The sequence below is a fragment of the Citrus sinensis genome, chromosome 2 (genome assembly GCF_022201045.2).
Source record: "Citrus sinensis cultivar Valencia sweet orange chromosome 2, DVS_A1.0, whole genome shotgun sequence".
In the NCBI taxonomy this organism is placed as follows: Eukaryota; Viridiplantae; Streptophyta; class Magnoliopsida; order Sapindales; family Rutaceae; genus Citrus; species Citrus sinensis.
Window position 1 is genome coordinate 10,154,317 of NC_068557.1, and position 12,958 is coordinate 10,167,274.

Sequence of the window (12,958 nt, forward strand, 5' to 3'; positions counted from 1 at the left end):
TTCATGATGTATATGAAGTAAATTTAGATTTTAATTTTTTTTTGTTTGAGCATATACAGATATTTATTTCTTTTTTAAATCTAAATATTCAATGATCTGGAGTAAATATAGATCTTAATTTTTATTATAGATCTGAATTTAAATCAGAATAGATCCAACCCATATTTGTTATGAAAGTCAACCTTTTTCAAAACAGTCATGAAAGTCAAGCTGCCATGGACAAATAAATACAAACGCTGCTTCAACAAAAAACCAATACATGGCAACAAACATGGCAAACAACCAATACATTCAGCCCGTCTTTCTCGTTCTTCTCTCAGGATTCTTGTTTTTCAACTCCGTCAGGCTCAGCACTTGCCAGAGTATTGCTCGTTGCGTGCAGAATGAGAAAGAAGCGCTTCTGAAGATCAAAGCGAGCGTAACAGATCCCTCAGGTCGACTCTCTTCGTGGACTGGAGAAGACTGCTGCAAATGGGAAGGTGTAATCTGTGACAACAGCACAGGAAAAGTTGTTCAGCTCAAACTACGGAGTCCCGAGATTCCTGACAGTTTTACGGACAATGGAACAACTTATCAACTAGAAGGTGAGATCAGTCCATCTGTGCTTGATTTGAAGCACTTAAATTACTTAGACTTGAGCTTAAACAATTTCCGAGGAAGTAGAATTCCAAACTTTCTCGGTTCACTAGAGAAGCTGAGGTATCTCAATCTCTCTGGTGCATCCTTTGCTGGAAATATTCCTCCGAGTTTTGGGAATCTTTCGAGCTTGCAGATTCTTGATCTCAACACATTTTACTATTCGTCGCTAGAAAGTGATGACGTGGAGTGGCTCAGCAGGCTTTCCTCTTTACAATACCTTAATTTGGAAGGTGTGGATCTCAGCAAGGCTGGAAGCAGTTGGGTTCAAGCCACTAATATGCTTCCTTCTCTTTCTGAGTTGCACCTACCAGCTTGCGGGTTATTCGAATTCCCTCCCCTTTCAGTGGTCAACTTTTCTTCCCTCTTATTTCTTGATCTCTCCAGCAATGATTTCAATTCATCAATACCCCAGTGGTTGCTCAACATTAGTAAGCTTGCACATCTTGATCTCAGCGCAAACAATCTCCAAGGCAATATTCCAGATGCATTTGCCAATATGACTAGCCTCCGCGAGCTTGATTTGTCTGAGAACTCACTTATTGGGGGTCAGATACCGAAAGATTTGGGAAGTCTCTGCAACTTGTGGGATCTTGATCTTTCTGGTAATGACTTGGATGGTGAGATAATTGAATTCGTAGATCGTTTGTCTAAATGTGCCAACAGTAGCTTGGAGTCACTGGATTTGGGGCAAAATAACCTGGGTGGATTCCTTCCCAATTCTCTCGGACAATTGGAAAACCTCAAGATTCTTCAACTGTGGGGAAACTTGTTCCGGGGTTCAATCCCGGAGTCCATTGGGAACTTGTCATCCTTGAGAGAACTTTATCTCCACAATAACCTAATGGATGGCACAATTCCAAAAAGTTTGGGGAAACTATCTCATCTTGTTGTCTTGGATATTTCCGGGAATCCATGGATTGGGCTGGTGACAGAAGTTCATTTTTCGAAGCTCAAGAACTTGAAGGAATTGCATATTGCCAAGTATTCCTTAGCGCCACGGCTTACCTTGGTGTTTAATGTGAGTCCCGAATGGGTGCCTCCTTTTAAACTTCGATACATGAGGCTGAGATCATGTCAATTGGGCCCCAAATTCCCTGCCTGGCTGAGAAACCAGAATGAGCTGCATACTTTCATACTCAGAAATGCTCAAATTTCAGACACCATACCAGAGTGGTTTTGGCAGTTGGATTTATCAGTGTATGAACTTGATCTTGGTTATAATCAGATAAGTGGCAGAGTTCCAAACTCCTTGAAGTTTCTACCCCAGTCTACAGTTTATTTAAACTGGAACCTATTTTCCGGTCCTTTTCCGCTGTGGTCTTCCAATGTGAGCGCCCTTTATTTGAGCAACAATTCTTTTTCAGGACCAATTCCTTCAGATATTGGTGATAGGATGCCCATGCTGACAGATATGGATATCTCCCACAACCTCCTTAATGGTACCATTCCTTTGTCCATTGGAAGACTAAGTTCTCTTACCACCCTTTCAATCTCCAACAACAATTTGACGGGACATATTCCAGAATTTTGGAATGGTTTGCCCTTCTTGTATGCCGTGGACGTGTCAAACAACAGCTTATCCAGTGAAATACCAAGTTCCATGGGTTCTCTACGGTATCTTAGGTTCTTAATGCTGAGCAACAACCGTCTGTCTGGGGAGATCCCTTCAACCTTGCAGAATTGCACAACCATTCGTACTCTTGATCTTGGATATAATAAGCTTTCAGGTAACATTCCAACATGGCTAGGGAAAAGCACATCTCTATGGATTTTACGTCTGCGATCAAACTTGTTTTTCGGAGACATTCCCTCACAGGTATGCAGTCTTTCCTCTCTTCACATTTTGGACCTTGCACACAATAATTTGTCCAAATCAATTCCCTCGTGTATCGGGAACTTGACTGGTATGGCATTGGATATGGACTCCGAAAGATATGAGGGGAATGTTTTGGTGACAACCAAAGGAACAGAATACTTGTATGAGTCAACTCTTTATCTAGTGAACAGCATTGACCTTGGTTACAACAGCTTATCTGGGGAGATACCCGATCTGACAAATCTTTCAGGACTCGTCATTTTGAACTTGTCCACGAACCATTTGACAGGGAAAATACCAGACAGCATCGGGAGCTTAGGACGATTGGAAACTCTAGACCTCTCCAAAAATCAACTTTCTGGAGCAATTCCGCCTAGCTTGAGTTCTTCAACTTTTCTGGCTCACTTGAACCTGTCATTCAACAATCTTTCTGGTGAAATCCCATCAAACAATCAATTCCAAAGCCTCAACGATCCATCCATTTATGCGGGCAACCCTGAACTTTGTGGATCTCCTCTATCCAACAAGTGCAACAAAGACTTGGGAACATCTGATTTCACTGAAGGAGATGACGAAGATGGAGATGACTTCGACAAGTTGTTGTTTTACAGCAGCATAGCGGTGGGATTTATAGTGGGGTTTTGGGGAGTTTGCGGAAGTTTAGCGCTGAAAAAGTCTTGGAGGCTTGCCTATTTTAGATTTTTTGACAAAGTCAAAGATAGGCTAATCTTGCTCGTCATCCAGAGAGAATAGACAAGATAAGAAGCTCTGTCTTGCTACACTTTATTTAGTTCTCAATGTTGCTTATATGTCAAAGAAACATTCCTTTTAATGCAATAAAGCAGTGTTGCTTATCTGTCAAAGAAATATTCCGTGTAATGCAATAAAGCAGTGTTGCTTATATGTCAAAGAAACATTCCTTGTAACGCAATAAAGCAGCTATTTCAAGTTGAGTCATAAACACAAATCATCTTAATTCCTTAACGTACACAACGGAAGGATAAAATAAACACATTTAATATAAATTTTTCCACCATTGAGACTTTACTTGAGCTACTCAGCTACAATGTACTGTCGCTGGACTGACACAAATTGTCTTCGCTACATCCATGCGGATATATTGAACCGTAAGAGGTAGTAGACTACATATAATACTAATATCCAATGTCGTGTCTATTAGCATTCTCATTTCCATTATTTTCATGGCTTTTTCATTTTGTTGAATATTTGCCATCAGGCAACTCATAAGCAAGGCAGCTAATGGAACATGAAAGCTCCAATTGAAACTTGAAAGATACAACATACCATAGCAACTATTGAAGATTACTGCATCCGCGCAAACAAAAATTAGTGAAAAGAAAAATGAGAACAATCAGCATTTGTATTATATTTTGCAAAGTGGGGGTCTCCCTTCAGACTTTTTTCCCCCCTTTTCTGTTTATTTTTCATCTTTCAGGAAACATGCCTCCCTCAGCTTTCAAAATATTGATTTATGTTATTTCTAGGGAAATCAACCCATTTGATAAGAGCTAACAATCTCCACTACTTGACCTTCAGCATATCAATCATCAGTGCCAAAGTAACGGTCACCAAACTCACCCAGACCAGGTATCACACGGAATTCTTCATTCAAAGCAACATCAATCTCTGAAGTGACAATTTTCAGTGATGGAAAACGTTTGCAAACACAATGGATTCCCTCTGGAGCCTGAAGTTAAATCATAAGATTAGTACATTACATGAAGGATGTACCATAACCAGTAACAAGAACCACTTACAGAGATGAGATTCAAGAATATAATGTGGGATTCTGGAACTCCTTTCTCTACGAGTAGTTGAATAGCTTGGTTGGCAGAGTTCCCTAAAAGGAAAACAATCAAGAATGGTTTCAATTATCAGCCTAGGTATATAATGTCCATCATATAATGATCCAGCAAGCAATCGCAGAGGGTGCCACTAAAAGTTAGGAAATGTATGTGAGCATCGTATTGCGCTTTATCTCAGGTTCAGAAAGATGGGTGATTCATTTATCAGTAAATCAATAGCTTGTGTGCAATCACCTTACTTTACGATTAGTATTTAAGTGAAGATACAGTTTCAAGGTAACTTCCAGAAAGCACAACTTAAACTAACAATTTGGTGTTTTTTTCTGCAAATAAATGTGAAAATGACAGCTTTGTTCATTATAGAAGGGATCAGCCCCTCCAGTCATCAAACAGCCGCCTCAAATATTTTTCAACGGATAAGTTAGTTCATGACATTCCATTGTGCTCTTTCTTGAGTACCTTCTGTTTTAAAAATGAGCCTCTTACATCTAGAGGGGGAGAAAGTGATGACTACAGCATAACAAATTATTGGCAGATGCCAAGAAAAAAGAAAGTGTGAAAGTACTTCAAGGTTACCTGTGGCAAGAACAGGATCTAGAAGCAGCACATGTCTTTCTGAAATATCATTTGGCAGCTTCTCATAGATAAGCTGATTACATTGAAACCAATAATGCATTATTAAAATTAATTCAACTTGTAGGATCAAAGAGGGAAACACTCTCTTTCTAGAAAATCTCTTCTACAACGAAATTATATTATTTACCTGTTTGCCATTGTCCCCATCACGGTGAATCAGAATTTTTCCAATTTTTATTCCTTTGCAACATGCACGCAATGCATTTTCCATGCTTTCACCACTTAACATCAAAGTAGAAACATGTTATTATCTATCAAAGAAAAACAAAGAAAGCAACTAAAATAAAATTTGCAGTGGAAAATTCCTCTATAAAGCTCTATGCCAAGCTTCCAGAATCACATGCTGAAGATTAGACCTTAAGATTCATCAGAGTCGTAAGATTGATAATGGCACCAGCTCGCTAAATTCAAGTGCACATGCCATCCAACTGACCAAGAAAACAAAACCTCAGTGAGAGGCGGAGAACTCACCTTCGAACAATGGAGACCCCACATAGTTTCTTGCAAAAATCGACCCCAGTATACATCGACCCTGATGTAAAGTAACAGAAATTTTTCAGAGTTATTAATTTTAAGGCCAAATAATGTAAAGAGGAAACAAGACAATAGATAATTTGAACTGACAACAAGCAAATATACCAGGTTAATCAGAACAAATACTGCGTGCCCAAGACTAGCAATAAACAAGAGAGAGAGAGATTCTAAATCCTAAAAAATCAACACACCGATAAGCCAATAGTAGAGGCACACCCATTTTCACATAGCTAATGCATTGAATAGCAGAAATGAACTAAAGCCTCGCTATTCATTATTCCTAGCACACCTGTTGGGGTCACTACTTGCTTCTCAGTGAATGGCAAATGGCCAAGGCCATGTTCCACAACCTGAAAAGTCAAAATCAAGGAAACAATAACATTTTTCAGCATGTCTGAACCCAAAACTCATCACAAACAAGCACATGCGCACACATATACTAATGAATATCAGCTAAGCAATGGAGACATAAATTACCAGCCGAATTAGTCGATCTGAATAAAACACAAAATCATGCTTCGATATTCCCCGGTCTCGAATCAGTGTATGCATACCTCTTATCTGAAACACGGTTCTCCCACATCAGAATAAACTAAGAAAACTAAGAACCTTATAGAGTTAAAAAGAGTAAGCGGTAAATGAACTCCATATCATACTACAAGGCAAATAGGAAACATTGAGAATACAGTTATTATCTTAAGTCAGTGCAGATGCCCTTTCATGGGCACTGGCTTGGCATAAAGTAAAATTCTGTGCTGACCATTAACAAGCAAATGTATCTAATCTATATTTCTGTTTCATTACAGAATTAAACCCAGAAAATAAAGTGAAAGGAAAATCAATAATACAAACACATAAGAAGATATACCTGGAATGTTGACTGAATCACATACACATTGGGATATATTTTGCAGAGGTCATGCTGACCAAGCTTTGTGTGGATATGTTGCACAATCAAATCAATGGCAACATGGTTATCACCTCCCCGGGGTATGATTACATCAGCATACTTTTTTGACGGCAGAACAAAATCATCAAAGGCAGGTTTCACAAACTTGGCATACTGAAATTTTGCATAATTCAAACAATCCATTTTATCAATTAAAAAATAAAAAGAAGTTTAACAAATTAAAATTAAAGAGGCCTACAGATCATATTTCTGACAGCAGCAAGTCTGTGTGGAAATTAGAACCATACAAGACATATAAGACATAGTGGCTTTGACATATGCATTCCATAATTATTCACAATGAGAACTCTTGTTTAGATGCTTAAACCATCGTTAACAAATATATCCACTCATAAAGATAGGCTTTCGCTTTAGCACAGATAAGCAAGGAAAAAGAAAAAAACATTTTGCTTATTGAATTACCAATAGGTTCTAACTAAAAAATTAACTAAAATTATGACCAATAGGTTCTAACTAAAAAATTAACTAAAATTATGTTGTATATTAATTGAAGATATCAAATAAAAAGCCTTACCTGTTCGAGAACAGAATCTACGTCTCTACCCCTCTCAACTGTGTCACGTCTTATTCTACGAGCAAGCCTCACATCAGCATCTACAACCAATGAATATCAACTGCCAACATAAGATATTGAAACGACAGAGCAATTGCACGAGCAAGTAGAGCATGATAGATTCAAAAAAATAACATTCTGATGTGCTATTCTATTATACTGTAAAAGCCAACTCTCTATCGATCCAAAAGCTACCCATCCCAAAACAAATAAACACACAAAAACACATGATGCAAATTGAGAACGATTAACCTGTCTTAACATAAATGATTTTAGGCAAAATAAAAGGACATCTATTATGTTATCTTCAGAATTGTCCAATATGATGAATCTATAGCATCAAAAGAACCTAATTATGAGAAATATGAAGTGTAAAAACACAGTTTTTTCCTTTTAAAACAAAACTGAAGTGCACATTACTACAGATCCTATTAGCATACCAAATTTGGGAAGCAGCCTCTGAAATGAGTAACCATACAAATGAGTATTCATGGCCATTTGACGGCTGAATACACAGTTTGCAACCAGAAACAGATTGGCAAGGCTGCAGAAAATTGATTAACTAATTGCCAACTAGAACTCAGAGAATAACATAGAAATTTTCCATCAGCTCTAGAAATCACTTGATTTTATAAAAAGATAAAATTTATATTCGCTTTAATTCTATTCCTTAACTATTGCCAAAGATAAATATACCCAAAGGACTATCTATTACATATTTGATACTAAAACTATACTTGATGACATGAAGCATCCTTGTTGCCAAAGAAAAATATCCCCAAAAGACTATTCATTACATATTTGATACTAAAATTAAACTAGACGACACAAAGCATCCTCATTCAACAATTGAAATCTAGAACAGCTAATACATTTAAAACTGACACTAGCAAAAAAGATTCAACAGGATGGAAGAGGTCAAACCTGTGTCAACAAAAATCTTCATATTCATCAGGCTGCGGACATGCTGGTCATGAAATACCAGAATTCCCTCCAAGATAATAACATCTGAAGCATTGACCTGTCAAAAAATGAAGAATATGAGGCTTAGTATCTTCTGCCTCCCAAGGTAAAAACATCAGATAGTCACACTGTCTCAACATTTATTAAGTACGTACCAGTCGAAAACTATCTGAACAACGTCGATGTTTCTTAAAATCATAGATTGGAACTTGGTATGGTTGCCCAGATTTGAGGGTTTTAATGCAATCTAGAAGCTGCTCGGTGTCAAAAGCTTCTAGAAGAAGAGCAACATAAAATAAAAAATCGAGTGCAGTGTAAATATGTTTTGGCAATGCAAAAAGACTAATGAAACAGTAACAATTAAACTAAAAAACAGTAAGAGAAAAAAAAATAAAATTAAGAATCCAGTCACAATTATTAATTACCAGGATGGTCAAAGTTGTACTCGTGAACACGTTCAGACTCTTCAGGTGTCAAACCACGATAGAACGAATCCTACAGCATGCACAATAACAATCAAATCAGAATACAAACACATTCGAAGAAAATAGTAAAATGAATTTAAAAAATAAATAAATAAATAACAAACCTGATTGACAAGCACTACACGGTGATCATGCAGTTGTTGGATGATCATGTCACAAACAGTGGTCTTACCTGAAGCTGTACCTCCAGAAACTCCTGCACATTTTTTTTTTTTTGTTTGTAATTTCATATTAGAAGACAACATAAACAATTTTCAAAAGAAGATCACCAAACATGCACAAGATTATGAACCAATAAAGTCTTGAGTATCAGTAAAATTGCTTCAAGAATCAACAAAAAGCACTTCCAAATCGCTTGAACCAACAAAAGGCACAGAAATTGGCTTCCTTTAAATAAAAATAAAACACGTGCCAAATTAAAACCTAAAAGAAATGGTTCGTCAAGAACAAAAAAACTAAAATTTACTCATCAGAAATTGAAATTAGGGGGAAAAAGAAAGAGTGAAAGAGCGAAAGTGAGTCAGTTACCGATAACAAAAGGCTGTTTGGGGGCGTTGACGTCGGCGACGGAGGGAGCCGTAGCGGACGAAGCTGGGGGAGAGGAAGTGGGGCCGTCGATGCGCAGGCCGGAGAAGTGGGGCCCAGAGGCCTTCTCCATCACGTAGTCAATCGACGTCGTTGCCTCAGGCATGGCTCCCAGTCAGTTGCAGTTAATATATAAGAAATGCAAATTCGCAGAGGAATCCTACAGCCGCGTGGTAGTGTTGATTCGAATTGTACAAAGACTGAGACAGCACGGGTTGTTATTTTAGTGGCTTCTTTCTCACAATATTCTTTTCTCTTTTTTTTTTCCGAGTCCGGTGGGTTTTATAATTTCGCCTTATTTTCCCCTTACTGTCAATTTTTTCAAATTTGTTCATTTAAATATTTTATATGACTGCTCAATATTCGATCGTTAAGGGGTAATGTACAGCCGTCAGTCATATAGATGAGAACCGGAATATGCCGCCATGATGTTCGTTTTGTTATTCGTGTCGTCTTTCTATTGGTAAGAAAAGACAAAAAGAAAATTTTTTTTTCTTTTAATGAGTCTGTTTAACATATGGCTAGCCACGTAACATCGTTAACTTTTCTGATGACTTGGATGACGTAATATTGTTTAAACAGATTTTTCAATGTTGAACTGAAGTTTTCGTTGAACGTTTAATTAATAAAAAAATTTATTTTTTTTTATTTTTATCTTTTTCATTTATATTACCACACAAGATTTGATTAAAACTCCGCTCAGCACTTAAATCTTATCTAAAATTCTAAATAAACTTAAAAAACTAATTCCAACAAGACTCCATAAAATACTGCCCATGTGACATTTCCGAAATAGAAAAACAATTTACATCTAATAAGCCATTTTATGGTAAAAATAGGATTTGGCATCTTTATTCTTGACATGAATTGGTGTAGAAGATTATATAAATAAATGATGGATCAAATGATTCAAGTGATTATTAACATACATCAAAACCTCTTGTGTTCACACTAGAATGATAATTTTGCCTATAAAAACCCATTCGCTATGGGTGATTTTATGGTTAATAGGTATTTTTTGTAGTATAAATCAAAAGTTATAGTGGGTAGTATGCGGGTTTAGTTTAAAAAAAAAAAAACCACAAGATACTTGTGCGGATATCCACTAACCTGCTTAATTTTTTTTAAATCTTTCAGTATTTTAAGTTTTAATATTTATTTAAATATAAGGTAAGAGTAAGATCGAACACTAAATGTAAAAGTAATATATAAGATAATTATAAGAATTATGTTGGATGGATGCTAAGTAATGAGAATATAAGCTAAAGATATTAATTCTTCGAGCTTGGAGCTTGGTGTTCACCGAGATGGATCACGAGTACTATTTTTAGATGCTAGTTTGTGGATTGTGATTCTTTATTCTTTGGCTTTTTAAAATAAAGTATTCGTGATGGTTTTAGGTACCGTTTACATTTTGGATTGGAATGGAAATCTTGAAGAGTTAGAATCCTAGGATTGAGAGTGTGGAGTAGGAGTGAGAGTAGGTTATTTACTTACATTGGAATGAGATAATGGAACTGAAATCAGAACCCCAATTTATGTGTTTACATTGTCTTAGATTGGAAGTAAATAATTTTAAATTATAAATTTACCCTTATTTAAAGAATTATAATTTGTAATTAAAAAATTAATTAAAAAATATATTTAAAAAATAAAATAAATATTTTATTATATTTGTAAATTAATAATAATTAATAATATTCTTAATTATGTAAATCATAATTTTTTAATTAATTTAAATTTAAATTATGTGAATAAAAATTATTAATAATAGCAACACAAATGAAACATTATTATTGATAATATAGTACAAAATTAATATTTTCTTAGAATAAAATATTTACTATTATTAATTAAATAAATAATTAATACTTATTAAAATTAATGTTTAATATTATTATTTTTAATGAATTTAATTTATAAAATAATATAATATTATTATTTAAATAAATATAATATTTATTTATTTATTTTTATTTTATTAAATTTCATAAAATAAATATGTTTATAATTATTATTTTTAATAAATATGATATTATTTATTTTATTAAATTTTATTTATTTATTTTAATTATGAGGGTAAAAATGGAAGAGGGGGGAGTGGATTCCCACTCCCACCTTCCCCCATGGGAGTGGAAATCTCACTCCCCACTCCAAAATTAGGTGGGACCTACGGAGTGGGAATCCTACTCCCGCTTTAAATATGGTAAGTAAACACTGGAGTGGGAGGAATTCACACTCCCACTCTAAAAAGTAAACACAGCATTAATGTACTTGAATTAAAGAATTTGTATTAAATTGATACAATTTATGTACCTGTTTTAATGGCAAATTTCAATTCATTTCTAAGATAAAAATGATAATTTTTAATTTATCTAAGTGAGAAAACTTCAATTTACTCCTCATTTTCATTTAAAAGATAAGGGCAAATAGGACCACATTGATGAAATTTTTTTTTATATATCTTCTTATCAGTAAACAGATATAAATTGATGTTTTCATACTTTTGAGGGATAAATTGAAAATTGTCACTCTAAAAAAAGATAAATTAAAGTTTAACATTATTTTAATGTTGAGGCTTTTATGTACTCACTTACATTGCTAAAAACTAGAATTAAGAATGTCATGGATATTTTTTGGGGTAATTTTTTAAATATATAGTTTGAATTATGTAATTTATATTTATAAGTGCAGAAACTCATGAAAATTCATTAGGTACCAGTGCAGGTTTAGAAATTGCTGGAACTAAGAGTGGCAACTGGACAGTCCCAAGCCCATATTGCATGGAACAAACCCAACCCTTAATAGGCCAGTCCAATTTCGGACGAGCCTAATGTGCGAGCCTTGGATGGGTTTGGGCTTCTGAAATGTTTTATATATATATATATATATATATATATATATAGTAAACCCTATCTTACATGCATATAAGATACATTCCCCTCACATAAATAGTGCATGTGTGAGACCCACATACCATTCATGTGAGAGGAATGTATCTTACATGCATGTAAGATAGAAGGACCCTTATATATATATATATATATATATATATATATATATATATATAATTTAACATTTGATTTTAAAAAATGACACTACCTCCCCTAAAAAAATTAAATTGCAAAAACTTACAACATCTAGCATGTAATTTTTAAGTGTTCAACATAACTCTACCCCTAAAAAGAAAATCAAACTAACAAAGATTCACATCACTAGCAAATTATCATGGGATGAGTATTTTGTGCAGTAAACTCATGCGGTACTTAAACAACTATTATCCGAAGATTACTAAATAAGCCTATTGAGTTTCTTGGTTAGTTAAGTAACGTTTCTTGTGGAAGAGCTAGAGAGAAGAGTGAACAAATAAGCCAAAGAGTAAAGAGTGTGTGTTTGCGTAAAAGAGTCTTGAGAGCTTGCTTATAAGTACTTGTGTTGCTCTTAATTGTTGCTAGCTTGCTTCAAATGCCAAGTACCATACCATATTTTTAAGTAGACTTGCTTAGTTCTAGAATATTATAGGCTTAGAGAGTTTTCAAGCATTGCTTAGCAATGCCTAGAATGATCTAAAGAATCTATGTAAAAGTTATAAATAATTTAGCAAATTCTAGAGACTTCCTAACTATGCACAAGTGTGAAAGGTGCTAAAGATGGAAACTTCTAAAGACAAGCCAAGCTAGCACAACTTAAACTAGCAAAGTTAGCCTCTATGGCTTGAAAACTTGGACGGTCTGCGGCAAAATGCTGACATCTTAAGTTCATAACAAATTACAAGTTTATAATTCCACAACCACAAAAGAGAGTAATCCAATATTTGGCCATCTTCTTCCTCATCTTTTAATTCCTCTCGGATAAAAATTTCCTCTACAGGAACTCCACCTAATAGGAGAAAAAAATAATGTGACTATAAGTTGTTTTATTTTTTTATTTTTTTCCCTCCCACCGCGTGAA

The 12,958-nt window shown here is 34.9% G+C and overlaps 2 protein-coding genes across 3 annotated transcripts; one reads left to right on the forward strand and one right to left on the reverse strand.

Moving 5' to 3' along the window:
- Positions 1–271: 271 nt before the first annotated feature.
- LOC102627723 (receptor-like protein EIX2) lies at positions 272–3,208 on the forward strand. Its single transcript, XM_025095141.2, has one exon. The coding sequence runs from the start codon at positions 272–274 to the stop codon at positions 3,206–3,208; it is 2,937 nt and encodes a 978-aa protein (XP_024950909.2).
- Positions 3,209–3,735: 527 nt separating this feature from the next.
- On the reverse strand, positions 3,736–9,325 carry LOC102626560 (uridine/cytidine kinase UKL1, chloroplastic). Of its 2 annotated transcripts, none has more exons than XM_006469976.4 (14): positions 8,951–9,325; positions 8,527–8,618; positions 8,363–8,432; positions 8,093–8,208; positions 7,899–7,995; positions 6,936–7,015; positions 6,320–6,514; positions 5,929–6,012; positions 5,741–5,801; positions 5,389–5,449; positions 5,045–5,138; positions 4,858–4,930; positions 4,234–4,316; positions 3,736–4,163 (listed from the first exon to the last, which is right to left on the reverse strand). In XM_006469976.4, exons 1-14 carry the CDS (start codon positions 9,111–9,113, stop codon positions 4,017–4,019), a joined length of 1,416 nt encoding a protein of 471 aa, XP_006470039.1. In that variant the 5' UTR covers positions 9,114–9,325; the 3' UTR covers positions 3,736–4,016. The 2 variants fall into 2 exon arrangements, with proteins under 2 accessions (XP_006470039.1, XP_006470038.1); XM_006469975.4 differs by having other exon boundaries at positions 8,093–8,211; positions 8,951–9,324.
- Between the last annotated feature and the right edge of the window lie 3,633 nt (positions 9,326–12,958).

Excerpts from the sequence above, each read along its gene's own strand:
- LOC102627723 (XM_025095141.2), top strand. The coding sequence starts at position 272 with ATGGCAAACAACCAATACATTCAGCCCGTCTTTCTCGTTCTTCTCTCA.
- LOC102626560 (XM_006469975.4), bottom strand. The coding sequence starts at position 9,113 with ATGCCTGAGGCAACGACGTCGATTGACTACGTGATGGAGAAGGCCTCT. Across the intron at positions 5,802-5,928 it reads CAGATCGACTAATTCGGCTG|GTTGTGGAACATGGCCTTGG; the intron begins GTAATTTATGTC and ends TTGACTTTTCAG. Across the intron at positions 4,317-4,857 it reads AGATCCTGTTCTTGCCACAG|GGAACTCTGCCAACCAAGCT; the intron begins GTAACCTTGAAG and ends TTTTCCTTTTAG.